The sequence below is a fragment of the Mchenga conophoros genome, linkage group LG23 (genome assembly GCF_057382185.1).
Source record: "Mchenga conophoros isolate Kocher_MC1m ecotype Shallow Benthic linkage group LG23, M_conophoros_male_GT1.1, whole genome shotgun sequence".
NCBI lineage: Eukaryota > Metazoa > Chordata > Actinopteri > Cichliformes > Cichlidae > Mchenga > Mchenga conophoros.
The window spans coordinates 1351689-1369591 of NC_140547.1; the positions used below are offsets into that span (position 1 = coordinate 1351689).

At 47.3% G+C, this 17903-nt stretch overlaps 2 protein-coding genes across 2 annotated transcripts in view; both read right to left on the bottom strand.

Moving 5' to 3' along the window:
* arhgef18b (rho/rac guanine nucleotide exchange factor (GEF) 18b) overlaps window positions 1-1752 on the bottom strand; it is a 39892-nt gene extending 38140 nt beyond the window's left edge. Inside the window, exon 1 of the mRNA XM_085264218.1 lies at window positions 1692-1752. The gene's annotated coding sequence lies outside the window, so the exon portion shown is untranslated. The remainder of the gene's footprint in view (window positions 1-1691) is intronic.
* A 1470-nt stretch (window positions 1753-3222) lies between these two features.
* insrb (insulin receptor b) overlaps window positions 3223-17903 on the bottom strand; it is a 77100-nt gene continuing 62419 nt past the window's right edge. The window contains exons 10-23 of the mRNA XM_085264505.1: window positions 17350-17517; window positions 17078-17276; window positions 15859-15991; window positions 15616-15769; window positions 15351-15499; window positions 13668-13824; window positions 13478-13574; window positions 13330-13397; window positions 13008-13237; window positions 12509-12619; window positions 11422-11584; window positions 11206-11335; window positions 10984-11118; window positions 3223-10904 (exon numbers count right to left, since the gene is read on the bottom strand). Of these exons, the coding sequence (XP_085120631.1) occupies window positions 10550-10904; window positions 10984-11118; window positions 11206-11335; window positions 11422-11584; window positions 12509-12619; window positions 13008-13237; window positions 13330-13397; window positions 13478-13574; window positions 13668-13824; window positions 15351-15499; window positions 15616-15769; window positions 15859-15991; window positions 17078-17276; window positions 17350-17517 (2249 nt within the window). The 3' untranslated portion in view covers window positions 3223-10549. The remainder of the gene's footprint in view (window positions 10905-10983; window positions 11119-11205; window positions 11336-11421; window positions 11585-12508; window positions 12620-13007; window positions 13238-13329; window positions 13398-13477; window positions 13575-13667; window positions 13825-15350; window positions 15500-15615; window positions 15770-15858; window positions 15992-17077; window positions 17277-17349; window positions 17518-17903) is intronic.

The window sequence follows — 17903 nt, forward strand, 5'->3', positions numbered from 1 at the left end:
CTGCTTTGCAGTGCATGGCTTCACCACAACAGGTCTCAGGCTGAAAAACACGACGACGAGAGCTAATAGGTAAGACTTAGCTCCTCCTCAACCACCATCAAGATACCACTTTGCAGAGCTGTTTAGGTACATGACGATTTTTATCAGCTGCCAGCCACGGCTCTGCGTCTGAACTAGGATGCTGAAGTGTGAGAATGCTTCAGTAATGTTGAGTCCAAATGTACAACTTAAATGTTTTTCCATTTTTATTTACTCCTTTCATTCAATCGTTGCATCTACTTTCCATTTTCTGAGAAAAATACATTTAAAAAATGAGGGACAGTAGAGTGCTTCTCTCCTGACCTGACTGATGAAGATCTGATCCAGAAATTTACATTTGGATTTGTCCCTTTGGTGTCTCTCAGACCATTTCCCGTCTTTAAGAATGGCTTCCTGACAGCCACGCTAACACCGAGACCATTTCTGACGAGACTTCAGTGAGCAGTAGATGGGTCGACTGAAGGGTCAGATCCATCTCTCAGGTCCTGTGTCATCCTTGCAGGACTTCAAGGGCATGACCTTCAGACTATCATGGATGCTATCTGCTGTGCATTTGGTTTTTTAGGCTTGTCTTCCACTTGTCCTGTTTACTCATTTTTTTAAGAATATACTGCACATCACACCAAGATAAGCCAGGTTTCTTTGCAAATCGTCTTGTTGGGGTCATTTGAGGCATCAGTGTTTGAGAAAATGCACAATTTTCTTAACCTTTAATATGATACAAAAGCAGCCAAAGCAGTCTCTAGTAACCGTTCTGCACACCGCATTAAAAAAAAAAAAAAGTAGTAGTCAGCAGATTATGATCTGTATGCAACATTACTGGTAGTGATGGTCCAGTGGACCCTAAAAAACCCAGAGGGCCCAAATGAGCATCAGGTTGCCCTTTTCGCTCAGAGTAATTCAGCTGATGACCAACTTTCCATGAAAAGAAGCCGACGGGATGCTGAGCTCTGCCCCCCCCCTGGCCTCCAGGAGCGCCCACAAATGCATCCAACCAGCATCTTAAAAGATTTCTACAAATTTGAGCTCCAGGATCAGAAGCAGAAGAAATGTTAAAGCAACATGACAGCTGGGAGTGCTTTTTTGTAACAGGATGGTGAAAGGAGCCTCCTCAGAGAAAGGACTACAAATCTGTGGTGATGTCCTGCTAACCCAAAAACTCCATCAGCTCATTTTTACATGCTGCCACAGGACATCCACCTGGTGTCACCTGAGCCCGCACTGCCAGCTAGTCCATAAACTCATGTTTTATATTTATCAGATAACTTAAACTAAACAAGGAGGAAGTGCTGAAGACAAATCCAGACGAAAACAACCACAGGGCGACTATAGTCACACAGCTTCCTCCCATCATGTGAAAATACTACCAGTATCTCTGGATCTGGGAAACACAGAAGTCCCAGCCAGTACTCCCAGTGCTCCCAACACTTCAACCACATGGACAACACACCAAGATAACAAACGGTCCCGAAAGGAAAACACGATCAGCAGTTTTCCTGTGTGAAATAGTCGTAACTCAAACTGCGTGACTGGCAGGTTTGGAGCCAAACGTAGGGAAGCGCTCGGAAATACAGCTTCACTGCTGAAACAAGGTAACTGTTGGAACGCAAGTACGCCAAATATACCAGGAATACGAGGAACTTGGAACTTACTACAGGACACTAGGAAGACACAGCAGAGACGACAAGGGAACAGGTGAGGAACACAGCTGAGCAGAATCTAACTGAGGAGACAGAGGAAGTAACACTGAACATGACATACATGGGACAAGGACCTAACAAAATAAAACAGGAAGTAGCTAACACAAGGGCCAGAACTTAGACAGGCTAACTTGACAGAACAAAAGGGAAAACGAGCGACTACAGAGACCGGCACAGAAACACACACGGGGACACAAAGATGGAGACTAGACTCATTTCCACAGGAGACAGAGGACACGGCACAGAGACAAAACTAGGACAGCCCGGACAAAAAAGGAAACTAACACAATCAACCATACAAGAAACCAAAAACTACATTTGTTTCTATTTCTTAAGAACCAACAGCCCAAAACATCTCACTCAAAAAACCAATTAGCTTAACCAATCAACTTGTTCATTTGCATAACAAAGAAATGAGGTCCACATGTAAAGGTGAAGAAAAGCAAAACAAGAGCTAAACTAATGAATAATAGCATCAAGGCATTCAAACCAGTGACCAGAGCGCAGTGAAACCAAAGCAAATAAAAACCAAGTTGGAAACCTTCTCCATATAAGATGGTTTCCAACTTGGCTTTTATTTGCTTTGGTGATGTGCAGGATGTCACTTCCTGTAATAGATGACAGAAGCAAATCATTAGGACCTGAAAAGGAGGAAGCAAAAAGCAGACCCGACCACTGAAACCACAAAGCCTGGCGGCCGTCACTTATCTTTGGCACTCGATTCACTCGCATAAGTAGTTTTTAGAACAGGTGGCAACAAAGTAACAGTCGTGTTACTGCGTCAAGTGTAGCTGCTCAGACATCTGGATCCTTGGACACAAAATACACAAAGATTCATTAATGCAGCTCTACGTTTATTTATAAAGTCACTGGTGTCGTTTGTATTGTATTTGAAGTTCCTCTCACTCGTTACATTTAATGAATATCCTGATTTAATCAGTGACAAAACCAACAAAGAGGAGCGTCTGATGCTGTTGCGCTCCACAGGGTTTAATCATCACTCATCCCAACGGCAGATCCTTCTGTTCTAACCCTGTGCTGCTTTTTATATGGCAGTGACAAAGGAGTGCTCATGTGAGATGAGTTGGATGAAGGCATGGTGACATTATCCAACAAAACTTTATTCTGAGACCTTCGCAGTAATCAGTCAGACGCTCACGTCCCAGTTTAAAGCTCTTTCCCAGGCTGGGAGCTGAGACGAGAGTCTAGCTCTGGATCAGACCGAGTTACAGAATAATGAAAAACGATTGAGCTCTTTTACGGATTTGCTGCCTTGCCCAGCTTTAAATGTTGGAATTGAATCAACCTGCAGATAATGTTCATCATTTTAATGGAACAGAAAATATTTCCCCTGAAATGCATCAGCAGGGTTCAAGTGTTAACAGCAGGAAACAGGATGAATCCAAACCTCGATAACGTGACTGAAAACACAAAGTGTGCGATCAGTTTAACTCCCCAAGCTGACAAAGTGCACAAAGACGCATATTCTCCAATAATTTTATTCATAATTTTAATATAAACAGTTAATTGTTGAATAATTTACACACAGCAAGATTTTTATTTTCATATCATTGCAACACTTTCTGTACACGTCACTACTTGGCTCTCCTTTGAAAACATAGAAAAAATAAATTGTCAAGCGTTCATTTCGTCATGGCACATTTTTGATCCTGTACAATATGCATGTGTGTGTGTGTGTGTGTGGTGAGACTGTGTAGTCGATATTTTGTGGTACATAAAGATAATGGCACATCTGGATCCAGTGTCAGGGATGAAGCGATCTCTTGCGGGTTTTGGGGCGAGGCGTCCTTTTTTTGTCGTTTTTGTGTTTTTGCACTGCACATACACACATATACACCTGCTGTATGCGTACACGCCGACATTTCAACATAACATATACACAACATATCCCAAAAAGAATACATCAGCATATTCATCGCCAATAAAATGACATTAACAAAGAGGTATCCTGCAAGACAACACAGAGCATTCTGGGGACCACCTATGTGCACGAGGAGAGAGGAAACGTGAAGTAACAGGAGGACGAAGAGAGCGCTCGTGAAGATCTCAACCGAGGACGACGACACACTCGGACCGAGCATCGCACACTGGTGTGTAAACTGGAGCAGACCACTGGACCGGCGGGTGACTCTCACAAGCTCGTCCTCATGTCTGTCACCTGACAAAGGGCTGCGACACACAGGACTGGAAGTCATTCATAGGAGAGGTTCAGCCTTTACGCTCGTATAAAGCTTGTTCATGTTATGGGGGAACACCAAGCTGTAGCACAGAGGCAGCTAGCTTAGCACAAAGTCCGACACTGGAGAACACGGCGAGTGTGGCTCTGAGCGAAGCTACCAAGCTCGTTTCCACCAATCGAAGACGAATAAAGCCCATCAGACAACATTTCAATTTACTTCTGCATAAGTCACATTTTTAGACTTATGCAGAAGTAAATTGAAAAACCTAAACTAACCTAAACTAAACTAAACTGTCGAGCTGAAATTCCGAGATACTCAATTTTTTTTGCTCCAGTGGCAGAAACAAGCTTCCATATAGGATAAAACACCTTAAAATCCTACAGTTCAATATTAGACACATTATAACTAATCTGTTTAGTCCACACACGCACACACACACACGCGCACACACACACACACGCGCACACACACACACACACACACACACACAAACCAGTAAATGTGAGAAACTGTTGTTGCTGGTCTTCTGTGGACTAAACCATCCAGGTGATGTGTTCATTGGTTAATCAGAGTCACGCTCGCTCTTTCTAATCTTTATGTTTAGAGAGGACCCGCTACGCTACAGTCGCTTTGAATGAGTCCTTTGTTTATCCAAATCTCAGGGTTGGTCCAACCAGTTACTTTATCCACTGCCTGAAACAACACTAGCTCCTCTCTATGGCTACGTTCACACTGCAGGTCTTAATGCTCAATTCCGATTTTTTGATCAAATCCGATTTTTTTGTCTGCTCGTTCACACTACAAATAAAATGCGACAGCAAACGCGCTCTAGTGTGAACGCTCAAAGCGGCCCGCATGCGCAAAAGAAGATGTCACACACAACGCGCTCTGTTTAGACCAAGAACAAACAGTATTGTTTGACTGATGGCCCTTAATATAAAGACTTCGGACTTTACGTTTCCCAATTTTTGCTTTAAGTTATTTTGTTATTTACATAATAATGTAAATAACCTAATAATGATCCTTATTGCTGTTTAAGAGAGGAGCGGTGCTTCAAAGGATAGCTGCAGATTTCTGTCAGAATCTGCAGATTATACAGAACAAATAAAATGTTCACGTTGTCTTCCCAACAGTTTCACTGGATGGCTAGGAAGCGTTCGCGACGTCTTCTCGGGCGCTGATAATTGGCTTCAGTCTTGTGTCGGTGACGTAAAAGGCGGATTTAATGCGACTTGACCGTTCAAACAGCAGTCGCTTTCTAAAACATCGGATATGTATCGGATTCAGTACCACATACGAAAGTGACCCAGATCGGATTTGAAAATATCGGATTTGCGCCGTTCACACTGTCATAGCATGATCGGATATGGGTCGCATAGGGTCAAAAAAATCGGATTTGATGCGCTTTCGCCTGCAGTGTGAACGTAGCCAAAGACATCACAAAGAGCCAAGAGTAGAAAAAAGTCACAGGGATTGCATGCACACACACTGAAGTCATTTTTTGGGAAACTTTAGCTTAACTCACCCCGTAACAGCTCATATAAAAATAAGTGACTAATAGCTCCGCTTCACCTCTCCGTGAGGGAATTCACCAAAACATGCACGACTCCTGTGACAGCCTTCCAGCTCTGCAGCCGAGAGCCTGGCGGAGGACACGCCTCTCCAATAACACGTTTTCTCTTTAGCTTATTCAGGATTTTCTCGCTTGTGTTTTTTTGTTTTCTTCTTCAAAATAACGCACAGTGGTCTTTTCCAGTTTGTCCACACTCACAAAGAAACAACAACAACAAACAAGTTACTTGGAAACATTTTCACACTAAAACACCTGCGACAGGTGAAGCGTGTGTGACGTGAGAAAGGCTTTACGGGTGACAGGGTGGCATGCCGCCGGGGCCGGGTGGAGGCGGGGGCGGGCCGAAATCGCACGACCTCTCGGGCCAACATTCAGGACATGCATCGGACTAAGAGCGGGGTCGGCGTGCGGAACATTTCAGGCCGCGTACTCGTGAAGCTGTGAGACTGCAGCCTCGCGCTTCTCTGTGTAGTGGGCTGCTTCATGAAAAAACAAAAAGAACCTTTTTAAATTTAGAAAAAGTTATATACACATTGATAACAATGTTAAATTCAAAATGTACAAGAGTAGTAAAAGTTTACAGTCAGAAAAGGTCGTCGTATTCGGCCTCCCTACTTTGGCTAGAAAAAAAATAGATATCAACATCTCTAAAACGTAATACTTTTCTCTTTAAAACAAAACAATAATACATACAATGCTTTGTTCTCACCCTGTGCTGCGTTACTAGCATGCTCTGTCCAACCAGAGTTCAGCAAAACAAAGCCAAACTTCCCTAAAAGTGAAGCGCTCTCGTTTTGTTTCCAGGGACGAGAAGATCTGCTGCTATTTACACGTAAGAGCTTATTATTGGGTTCATTCAAAACGAAAATGACAAACATACAAATCGTGCAGCAAACGAACGCACTTTTCAATGTTTGTGCGCTCACTTGTTTGCGTGACTTTGGGCATCAAATTATCTGCTGGTACAGATGTTTCATCTTCATGCACAAAGCAAGCCAGAGCTTAGCAGAGCAGAGACACAAGTTCAGCTGTTATTTTCTCTCCGGGTGGAGGGAAGGTTAAAAAGAAAAACAATGATTTCCTAAAACAACAAAAAAAGCAGAATCGTTTCGCCAAGAACAAAATTTATGTGATTTTCATTTCGTGTTCGGAGGCGGGAAAATCCTCTTTTGTGATTGGTGGACTGTCAGGGGCGGTTCTGCTCAGGAGGGGGTCAGACGGAGCTTTAGGCACTGTGGGTTGGCGCAGGAGCGGGGAAGCCGTTTGTCCTTGCAGCCCCTGACGCGCAACGCTCCCATCCGACCACTAGAGGGCAGGCCACACCAGATCACGTGTGAGTGGAGCGGTCCTGACTGATTTCACAGGCTGGGAAAAACTGATTTATGAGAAGAGTGTTTAGGTTTTTGTCGCCTTTTTGCAAGGATGCTGAGAACTTGCGCTTCAGTCAGAGCAGATGAAAGGTAGGTAGGTAGCTCTTCCTCCTCCTCCTCTTTACTCTCCAACCGTAAGCATCGGGCCGCCTCCCTGAGACGAAAAAGTTACAATCGAGATTTCAGTTAATAGTTGTTATGGCACACAGGATGGTCCGAGTCCCTTTCAGAGGCGGAGGAGGGGGTGGGGGTTAAAGTCCTCCTGTAAGCAGCCCGGGCGTCTGCGTCCTGCCACGACAGACCCAATCCACGGCATTGACAGGAAATACAGGTCATCACTCGACATTCACAGTAGAAAAAGCAAAAGCATACGCACAGAATGAAATCAGAACAGAGAAACAAAAGTACAACAGGAGGAGACTCGAGATGTGAACACAGCGACTGTTTCGACCGCACGGAGACAGTTCGACGCGCCGAAGAAGATAAAGCAGCGTGAGGTCCACGGCTGAGCTCGGTCAGCCTTGGCTGCGTGAAGGCAATCACAGATATGAACAGAGTCACGATATTATTGGTTTTTCTTGTCAGTGTCACGTTCTCTGATATCAGAGCCGCTTTGCGCACAGCCCAGAGGCCCGGTGAGCGCGGAGAAGGGGACCAGTAAAGCTACGGTGCTGCTTCCAGTGACCGTGGGAAGCTTTGTGTGAAGAAATGTTCATGAAACGTGCAGAGGAGAGGGGCGATGAGTGCTCTTAAAAACGCGACGCGCGGGCTTGAACATAAGATGTGAGAGTCTATAAGAGCACGCCACGGACGCAAGACGGCAACCTGGGAACCCATCCATGACTCAGGCTCCGCAGACCGATTCCTCCGTGTGCACTGAGGTAGACTCCGGCCAAACACACAGACGACAATCATCACTAACTAATTAACTAACGAGCACTCCTGCCGCTCACCACCGCCGACTCCATCTCTACAGCTGACCAGCCTGCAGCACTTACTCCACCCTCAGCGGCTCTAAACATGCTGACGGTGTTCTTGTTCACAGGATGATGATCATAAGAAAATGTTCAGAGCTGCAGATGTGCAGGAACACGCGACGTGCCGACTCTGAGCGGCTTTTGGCTGCGCGATCGGATCGTGATGCAGTTGGAATATTTCACGACGCACACGCAGCTGATGTTAGTCTGCTTTTATCTTTCCAAACAAACTACCACCGGCCCGCGGCTTTCACTCCTCAGTATGACGAACTAAAAACAACTCCATCATTTCCGGCCCCCTTTTAGTGGCCACGGCGCAGACTCGGGCCGATCCGCGCTCGGTGTGATCGACGGTGTCTGCAGCAGAAACACCGCCTCCAAAAAATATGAGAAAGCAGTGAGTCGTCTGTGTGTGTGTTGAACTACAGCCAATAGATTTAGCCTGGAAGAGGCTCAGGGTTTGAGAAGGCACTGGTAAATATCTGGAGGCAGCTTCCCGGCGGTCTCTGACTCGACTCTCTGGGTTCTTGGTGAGAGAGCAACGCTTTGGCTGTGAGTCTGTTCAGTTTGGCACCCGCACTGCTCTGTGTGTTCAGGGGGAGAAGAAGATCCGCTGACTATCGGCTGATGCCTGAGGACCACAGAAGAGCGGCCGCGGGCTGGCCCGCTGCGAAACACCGGTGACCTTTGGGCTCTGGATGAAGGCGGGTCAGTGAAAGGTCAGCCGTAAGGACACTTGACTTGTTTTGAACTCTGGATCAGTGGACAGGAATGTTTTTGAATCATCATCAGGAGCAATTTGACAAGTTTCTGCTTGTGTGAATGTTCAGAAAAATCTGTCTGCCACCGTATGTGTTGAAGTCATCTATTAAGGAGGAAAATCAAAAAGCGAACGTCTGTCCCTGTGTGATAGTGTGAGCTCTGCCAACAGGCAGGAAAGGCTCGAGGGAACGAGGAGCTCCAACTCAACTGGAATGTCAGACCTGAGTGAAACAGCTGCTGCACACAGTCTGCAGTGATAGCAGGGAGAATAATGGGATTAGCAACCAACTGGCAGCCCCCCCTCCCTGTGCTCTCTCAAAAATACAGGGAGACTGCCCCCCCCCCTCCATCTGCAGGTGGAACTGTCCGTATGTCTCCTTCAGGCTTCGACCACAAAACCTGGAATTTTCCACCAGGCTAATCTTGAACATCAGCAGCAAACAGGACGCCTCGGGGAGACCAAGCACGGGTGGAGGGGCAACGCGTGACTCTGATAACCCCCTCCATCTAACGCAGAACGCCTCCCCCCCCACCCAACCGCTGCTGTCAGTTCATGCTCCGCCTTTACTCCGAGCAGCACCGCGCCGTCTAACCTCGCCAGCAGCTGACACAGACGGGCAAACCGGAGAAACCACAAAAATAAATAAAAAAATGAAAACCGCAGGAACAAACACGTGGGAGCCTCAACGCCACCGAAGACACGAGAGACGGCGCACCCGGGCACGCCGACCTACAAACGCCTCATAAAGCTTCTTTCTCTCTCTTTTTGGTTGTTTTGTTTTTAGTTTATTTTCAAAGCTGTAGTGAAGTCTTGAACTATTGTGCACTTTGAGAGGAAAGAAATGCAGTCAGCTTACAGCATTTCCAGGTTTCCCATCCAGACAAAGACTAAGAGGGAGGCGGGAGGCCTAAGACACGGAGAGCACTGCCGGTAGGTTGGAGCGATTTCTGGGGCGATAAAAATAAGGAAGTAAAAAATGTGAATAATAAACCCGACGAAACAAAGAACAAGCAAAGCTCCTGATGGAAAATATTACAAACTATTTACAATGCCATCTATTTTATATATATATAAAATATTGGTAGGGAAATACCAATATTCCATATATATGTGTATTATATATACTCATATAATTCTATACCCACTAAAATATATGAAAGCAGCAGTTATTGGTCAGTCTGAGGGACTCTTTTTGTCCAATTCTTAACTGTTTAAATATCCTTCAGCCTTGAGGACACAAAAAGAAACGTTTGAAGCAAATAAATTAAAAGTTGTCACCAAACACCCGACGAATCTGTCGTTTGGAATTCTGCAGAAGCAAAACAAACAAACAAACAAACAACAAAAACATTCCTCTAGGAATAGATGTTTGTTCTACCATCAAGTCTTTGCAAGTCATCCCACTGATTAAGTCATTGTTCAAAAAGGACAAGTAGTGTAGACACTTTGTTTACAGGCCACGTACACAAAGGCCACTATCTGAGTAAAAAGAGGGAAACAAAATAAAAAAGCACAGAATCGTGGAAATGCGGATCGGTGGGAGAGGAGGAGGGGCGAGTCTCGAGGAGGTCGAGCACGAGCAGCCTTCTTGGTTGTCTAAGGTTTGTTGTGTTCACAGTTTTCTGTTTTTTCCCCGTTTCCATCACAAGGAGTCGTGGAAACGCGGCGTTAGTGACGAGCGATGGTTTTCTGGTCTGATGTCTTACACCACGTTTGCATCATCTTGCCTGTGTTCTGGAGCCACGGGGAAGAAAATAAAAAGTCCTGAGATTTGTGTCTCTTTTTTTGTTTTTTGAAGGGCTTCTCTGAAGAATAAGAAAATCACCATCATCGAAAATGATGAGAGGAACACGAAGGAGACAGAAAAATAGATCGGAAAGGGGAAAAGGGAAAGCTTCAAAGAGTTCTTTGAGGAAACGGGAAGTGTTAGGAAGGGCTGGATCTGGGCAATGATAAAATTCTTCCATTTTTCTTGCCACCGTTCATGTGTGTGTAGGGGACGTGCTCCTCATAGTTCCCCCTCAGGGCCACCGAGGGCCCGCTGTCCCTGGATAAGCTCTCCTCTCTCTGGGAGTAAGAAGAAGGGTCCAGGGGGATGCTTTCCATGTTGTCCAGGTCTAGGTCAAACTCCTCCGTCTCGGGGACTTTGTTTTCATCACTGTAGAAGAAGGAGACCTCCTGGAAAGACGGGTCCAGGTCGTCCCGCAGCATCTCGATGATCTCGAGGAACGTCGGACGCATCTTGGGATTGTACTGCCAGCACATCTGCATGAGGCTGTGCCTGGGAAGAGGGATGAAGAAAGGCCAATTTAGTCTTGTGTAACGTGGACGGCAGTTTTCCCAGCTCCGCATCTACTCACATCCTCTCAGGGCAGTTCTCCGGTCGATCCAGGAATCCTCCTTCCATGACGAACTTCAGCACCTGCTCGTTGGACAAACCCTGGTAAGGCTGCTCGGCCAGCGTGCTGATCTCCCACAGCACAACACCGAACGACCTGCAGATGTACAAACGCACAAACAAACGAGATCAGGCCGAATGACGTGCGGCTGTACGGTAGGCCACTGTGTGAGCTGTGACTCACCAGCAGTCAGAGTGGGCGGTGAAGACTCCGTCCTTCAGGGACTCGGGTGCCATCCACCGGACAGGAAGCAGGCCCTTCCCTCCTTTACGGTAGTAGTCCGTCTCATAGATGTCTCGTGTCATACCAAAGTCTGAGAGGAAGAGCGACGGAGACAAAGGTTAAGACAACACCTCCAACTACGCGGCGGTATCGACAACACCAAACACGTTCTGGTACCTCCGATCTTGACGGTGAAGTCCTCCGCCACCATGCAGTTCCTGGCTGCGAGGTCTCTGTGGACAAACTTTTTAGCGTTGAGGTAGGCCATGCCGTCGGCGATTTCTGCAGCCATCTGGAGCATGTCTTTCAGAGTCGGCGGTGGGGAACCAGACGGGTTGTTCTACAAACCACAAACAGGTTAGACCCACTCACAGCTTCCCGCAGGTAACGCTGTGCTGGACATCTGCTGAAATACTCGGGCGTAGTTTTCAGTCACGTGACCGACTCGCTACGCTGGCGAGCTAAATGTTACTGCACGACTACTTGGATCATCTACCCGTGGAGGGGAAATGAAGACAGCGATCCATATTCTGCCCCAATACCACAGCTACTGTCTGGCATTTTAGTTAAACTCAAAGATGTTCGTAGGATTGGTGGAGTGCAAAGGTGGGGTGGCTGGAGCTCAGGAGGTAGCCTAAACCATACCCATCCCTACTGCCAACTGGAAGGTTGGTGGCTCGATTCCCAGTCTGCATGCCCAATATCTCTGGGATACTCTCCGATCCATCGGCGTGTGAATGTTAGCTAGAACACACTTTAGCTTAGAAAAAAGATCCTGTATGAATGGGCGACTGAGGCATGTTGTATAAAAGAGTAGAAAAGCACTACATAAGAACCAGTCCGTGTACTGTTCAGGTTACTTGGAGCAGGAGCAGGTGAGTCTATCGTTTACTGATCACCATCTTCATTACTGAGCCTTAGCAGAGGAATCTTAGCTAAAATCATAACACGTGCAACTTCTTTTCACCTGAAATTTTATGAACAACCATTAGGCGAACCAAATGGCTGTAGGCTTTACTGCACGTCCCAAATCATCAACACTGCTGGTGCATGGGCCCATCGGTCTGAGTGACTCGCTATACACAGGTGGAAAAACCCAGAGTTTGTAGAGCCCTAGTTTGCTTAATTTTCAGCAAACAGGCTTCAGGGAGTGCATCCATATGTAAATAATACAGGTATTAAACCACATGAGTGATGTTTGGGGGCGGGGCTTACATACCAGAGTGTGTAAATAGGTGGGAGCACACTAATCAGGACTACATACCTCAGAGTCTGGCCTGAGACTCCGCAGGTAGCTTTTCAGGTCCCCGTGGGTCATCAGCTCCATCACTACCAGGGTGGGCTGACCTTTGGACACCACGCCGAGCAGACGCACCTGCAAACAATTCATCGTGTTAAAACGGCACGCTCAACTCTAGCAGTAGACTTTGTAGCCAAAATTTCAATTTAATGACTAGAAATGATAAAGCTACACCTCAATCTGATCTTTACAGCTGACGTTTTAACCTTTGGCAGTTAAACTAGTGATCAGCCGGCTCTGTAGGTCCACAGTAACAGTTACAACATTTGTTTGTAGAGTCAAACTGTGCGTGAACACGGCAGCGCCGGCAAAACAAGACACGACTGTGAGTCAGACGTGTGCCGCCGCTTTCAGCGAGACGACGGGAAAGCTGTAATTTAGTGTAATTGACGAGCAGCTGCTCCGGTGTCCTCTCGGCGTGCCGTGACGCTGTCTGAGGGTTTAACGGTTTAAAGAGTCATACCACGTGGTGACAGCTGAAAGCCTTCATGACGGAGGCTTCGTTGAGGAACTCGATCCTCTCTCGCAGGCTGGCCGATTCGTTGACCGTCTTGACGGCCACGCGCGTCTCCGGATCGCCTTTGACGATGTCTTTGGCGACTCCTTCGTACACCATGCCGAAGGAGCCCTGACCGAGCTCTCTGAGCAGTGCGATCTTCTCCCGGGGCACCTCCCACTCATCAGGAACGTACACTACACAACACAGGTGCAAATGACCGTTTTGACAGAGCGAACTGAGGGAACAAATCATCGTATGACGGAAAAAACAACTATTTCATTCTTACTGTCACCAGCGCTGAAGTACTCGGGGTTTGGAGAGGTGATGAGATCTCCTAAGGGGCCTTCGGTTTGCCTGTAACACGACCACACAGAGTCACTAAGAGTCACTGGAGTTTATGGCTGTAATGGGCAGCCTGCTGGTTAAAGACTAACCTTTTTTTGAAGTACACAAACGCTCCACCTCCCGCGAGTAGCAGCAGGATGAAGCAGATGACGGGACCCATGACAATCCAAATCAAACCTTGATCAGCTGCAACAGATAACAGAGCGGTCACGAGACAGTAAATTTGGCACATCTTCCACTTTTCTGTTAAGTTCAGAAGTCCGACTCTTAGAGTCTTACGGTTGGGCATGAAGAAGTAAATCATCTCAGTAAAGGAGCCGTTTCCTGCCAGCGAGGTGGCGCGAACCCTCACGCTGTAGTTTCCAGGCTGAACAAGGGAAAGCTTGGTGCCACCGAGCTTCTGATAGGCCGGCCGTGACACACAGGTCGTGTGAACCTGGGCCCAAAAGGAAAAGAGAGAAAACCCATGTTATTCTAAAAGTTTGCTTAAATAAATAACGGAAGAGACTTTCAGGACAAACAGGTCCGGATATTTCCAGGTTACTTTTACACACATGTGGCACAGCAGGAAATACTACAGTTCAGATGTGTTTACATTACTTCAAATACTCAGGTGCCAGGGTAGAGCGTGCAGGACGCAGCACACGCATGATGCTCACTCGCTGCTCTATTCCCACCCAATCAAAAGTGACCAAAGTATTTTTGCTGAGCCAATTACTCTTAACCCCTGACTGGGTGGACAGCCCACACTCCACCCCGTCTTCTCATGCTGCTGTGAAGCGAACCTTCACCTCACAGAATGACCTGCTCGAGCTCGTGTCTCTTATTTTGAAGGGCCAACGCTTAAACGTTCTTGCTGCTGTTTGTTGGGCTCGTTGGTTTGCAGTATAAAGGGCCTCGAGGGGAGTGCTGCTGTGATTTGGTGCAAACCTGAATGTTGTGCTGAAGTGAGAAGAACAACCAGAGCTTTTTGTGCTCAGGGTCCGACCAAATCACTGCATACACTCACACGAAGGAGCGATTTTTTAAAGTGGATGCGGTTGAATTAAAATGTATCCAAAGAGCTGACATGTGCAAAAACACATAAGACTGTAATCTAAAAATTGGCCTGTAGCCCTTCGATAGAAGTGAAAAGCTGGGCTCGTTTGACTCTGTGTTAAGGACGCTTAAGGTTGGCTGATGCGCGACTGCACTGTCGCAGTTGAAGTCCGTTCCACTGAAAGCAGCAGGAAGTGATCGCTGCAGTGATAAATGCATCCAGCCTTCATAACTGTGTTGTAACATTCTCAGCATTGTCATCGATGTGAGCCTCCAACGCGCCCCAAACATCATTTTAAATGAATCCACATCGGTCTGGGCCACGGGCGGTTTTTCAGCGCAGCGAGATGTCGCGTGAGACGAGTCCATCGCTGCCACTGCATACTAGTCTTCCATCCTGCCTCTGTCACTATGGTAACAGATCTGCTACTGGCTCCTGGGGTCAGGCGGTGCAGCAATGAATAGTAATGAGAGATGAATTCACACATTTAGAGCAAGTAAACAACAAGACTTGGACGCGCCGTCACAGACGAGACCTTATGCACGCAAACGTTCCCAGAATTTCATCCACAAACGAACGCGTCCGACAGCGTCGACACGCAGCACCAGGAGGCTGTAAACAAATATTTCCTTGTCCCCTTCTATAATGAACAGACACAAATTGGGTGTTTACAGGAAGCCTTTCCTTCCCGGCCTGCCTCGCCTCCCTGGAGTCTACCCAGATCACTCCTTGTCTTCTCACCTGCGTCTACTTTTCCTTCTGTGCATGTCCTTCCAGCAGAGCGAATCGGGATCATTTCTGCTGGCTGTTTTCCCACATCACCTCTGTGCCCTTTGGTTTTGAAAAACAAAGGACCCCGAGTCCTCCCACTAACATTTTCCAGGCCCAGCGCTCTCTAAGGTTTGCCAGTGGTTCATACTGACCTCTGAGTCTCCGACCTTTTTGTAGAAGACCTCGTACAGGATGATGAGCCCATTAGGGTTGATGGGTGGATTCCACTTAATCAACACATAGGGAGGCTCGCCTTGCACAATCTCGTGGGTCACGGGCTCTGGGATGTCGTCTGCTTTCTCTGCAGGTGTCAGACAGAGAAAAGCACTTCACAGTGAGGCGCAGCCGATTTTATCTCCAGAATCTGATATTCGGTGCACCAGCAGCCTATTTGCACACGCGTGTGCCCGTTCTTACCCTCAGGCATAGTTCGGGCACTGATATAAGTAGCCATGCTGCAGCGTTTGGGATCTGTCGGATCGTTGCAGGCTATGATCTCTATCTTATAACTGGTAAAGTGTTGCAGGTTGGAGATGACCGTCGACTCCTTTGAGAACACCTTTTGTTCCACCTGAGCAGAAAGGAAAAGAGATTGAACTTCGACTGCAACTCGAAATAAAGTGAAGGGAAAAGATGTGGTAAACATAAAACGCTCGATACCTTGGATTCCTCTTGATCCTCGCCATCGGGGGCGATTGTGCCTGAATCCAACTGCAGATTGGGAACTGTAGTAAGGAAGAGAGGAGGCTGGGTGGCATTAGCAACTCCCACCGAGCGGCGCCGCCGGGATGGTCTGCAGAAGTAAAAGTTAGAATAGGATATGAGTGAGTGACAGAGCGCGGACCTGCAAAGTCGTCAAGTTTCATGTGCATCAAGTGTTTGCAGATGACAGATGGTGTTTTGTGGAAGCAAGCCAGACCTCTGCTCGCACTAACCTTTCCTGTGTGTCTAACTTCATGACATTTATGCACAAACACCATCCTAGGAGACATACTGACTCTCACCACTAGGTGGTGCCAGGCCATCCAGATGGATCTGAGTGCGAGCCACCATCCCAGCTAACAGGCCTTGAGCTCAAACCAAATCAAGACACAGATGTTTCACCTGATGTGCAATGAAAGGCAGATTTACTGCGTATGAACTGTTGAAGAGACGAACCCGAGTGCTGCATTTAGGACCGAGTGAAAGCAGAAAAAAACGGGAGCTCGTGTCCGTTTGCGTGACAAAATAAGAAAAGCGTGAGCCGCTTCTGGTGTCCTGCACTGTATGGAGCTGACCTTGGCCAGCTCAGAAGCAGGAGTTCAAAATGAGGCTGATGTGCGCACGGCTGTGTGTGTGCGTGTCTCCAAATGGCAGTCTGCATGACTGCGCTCCTGACCGGCATGAATGATAATGGGCACAGTGATCACCCCCCCAGGGAAGCAGAGGCAGAGACTGTGGGTGTTTGTGTGTCCGAGAACAAGGTAGGGGCACCAGGGCCCAGACACTGCACCTCCCGCTGCAAGCCCCCGACGGTGGGTGACCAGCACAAAAACAAGTGTCTATAAAAACCACACACAGTGGTGGAGGACACAGAATTGGCACAGAGACTCACACCAAGGCTGAGTGATCTGGTTTAACTCCGGTCACGAAGAGAAACAAACGAGACAAGAAGCTCCTTTTGGTGCTTCACTCGGTGTGAAGCTGAACTCACACCAAAAGAATTTGTTACATTTCTGCAAAACTCGAGGGCATTAAGCGGCTCCAGGAACACGAATTAAACCTTTAATTTAGGTGCTGGGGTGCGTCTCTATTTAAGTTTTCATTTAGCATGTGGGTAAACGATGCAGCCAAGGCATCGTCGCATGTTCAGATGCTGGGAATGAACCTGCTCTCGTACCTGCTCTCAAAGACTTCGTTGTGCAGGTAGTTCTCGAAGGTCTTGCGGTACTCTATCTCCTCCTGCTCCTTCTTTAGCTGGCTGTCCGTCTTGGGGCAGGCGCAGCACCTGCCGCCCGAGGTGGGCTCATCTGTTTGGTTCCACTTGTGCTCATCCTCGCTGTCCAGGTGGGTCGGGATGCGAGACGGCACTTTCATTCCTGGACGGGAAAACACAGCAGTCAGGGAAAGCCCCTCAAATGACTGAAGAGGGCGAACCATTTAAACTGCAACCTTGTAAGCAGTAGTCGAATTTGTACAGGTCGCTGTCCTCCGCCTGCTTTCGACAGACCACCCGGTAGTGGGTGATGTTGCCATTGGGACTGGTGGGCGGTTTCCACTTCAGGATGATCTGAGAGGAGGAGTTGGAGGAGGAGATGGGGTCCAGAGGAACAGAGGGTTCTGACGGGGACAGAGAACAAAATGTAAGTGCATCAAAAGGACTTTAGCTCCATCAGACTAGAGTCTAGAGGCACCATTCCATCCTTCTTCTTTTTACCTTGTTTGGAAAATAAAATAGGTCCAACGATTTATTAAATATGCAAACATCCATGGAAACACCAAACATAACAGTTTGCACAATTCTAACGAGCTTAAAAGTCGATATTTGTTTAAACACGTTTATTCCTCAGCACAGTGCAGTCCACCCTCCACTGAGACCAGATGGATCAGCTGAAGGGACAGATGCATCTTCCTGCGTCGCAGCCTTCCCAGATTATTGTCCTGTTTCTTGACTTTTAGATGCTGCTCATGTGCTGTAAACAGTTTGTCTTCCTTCTCCTTTGTTC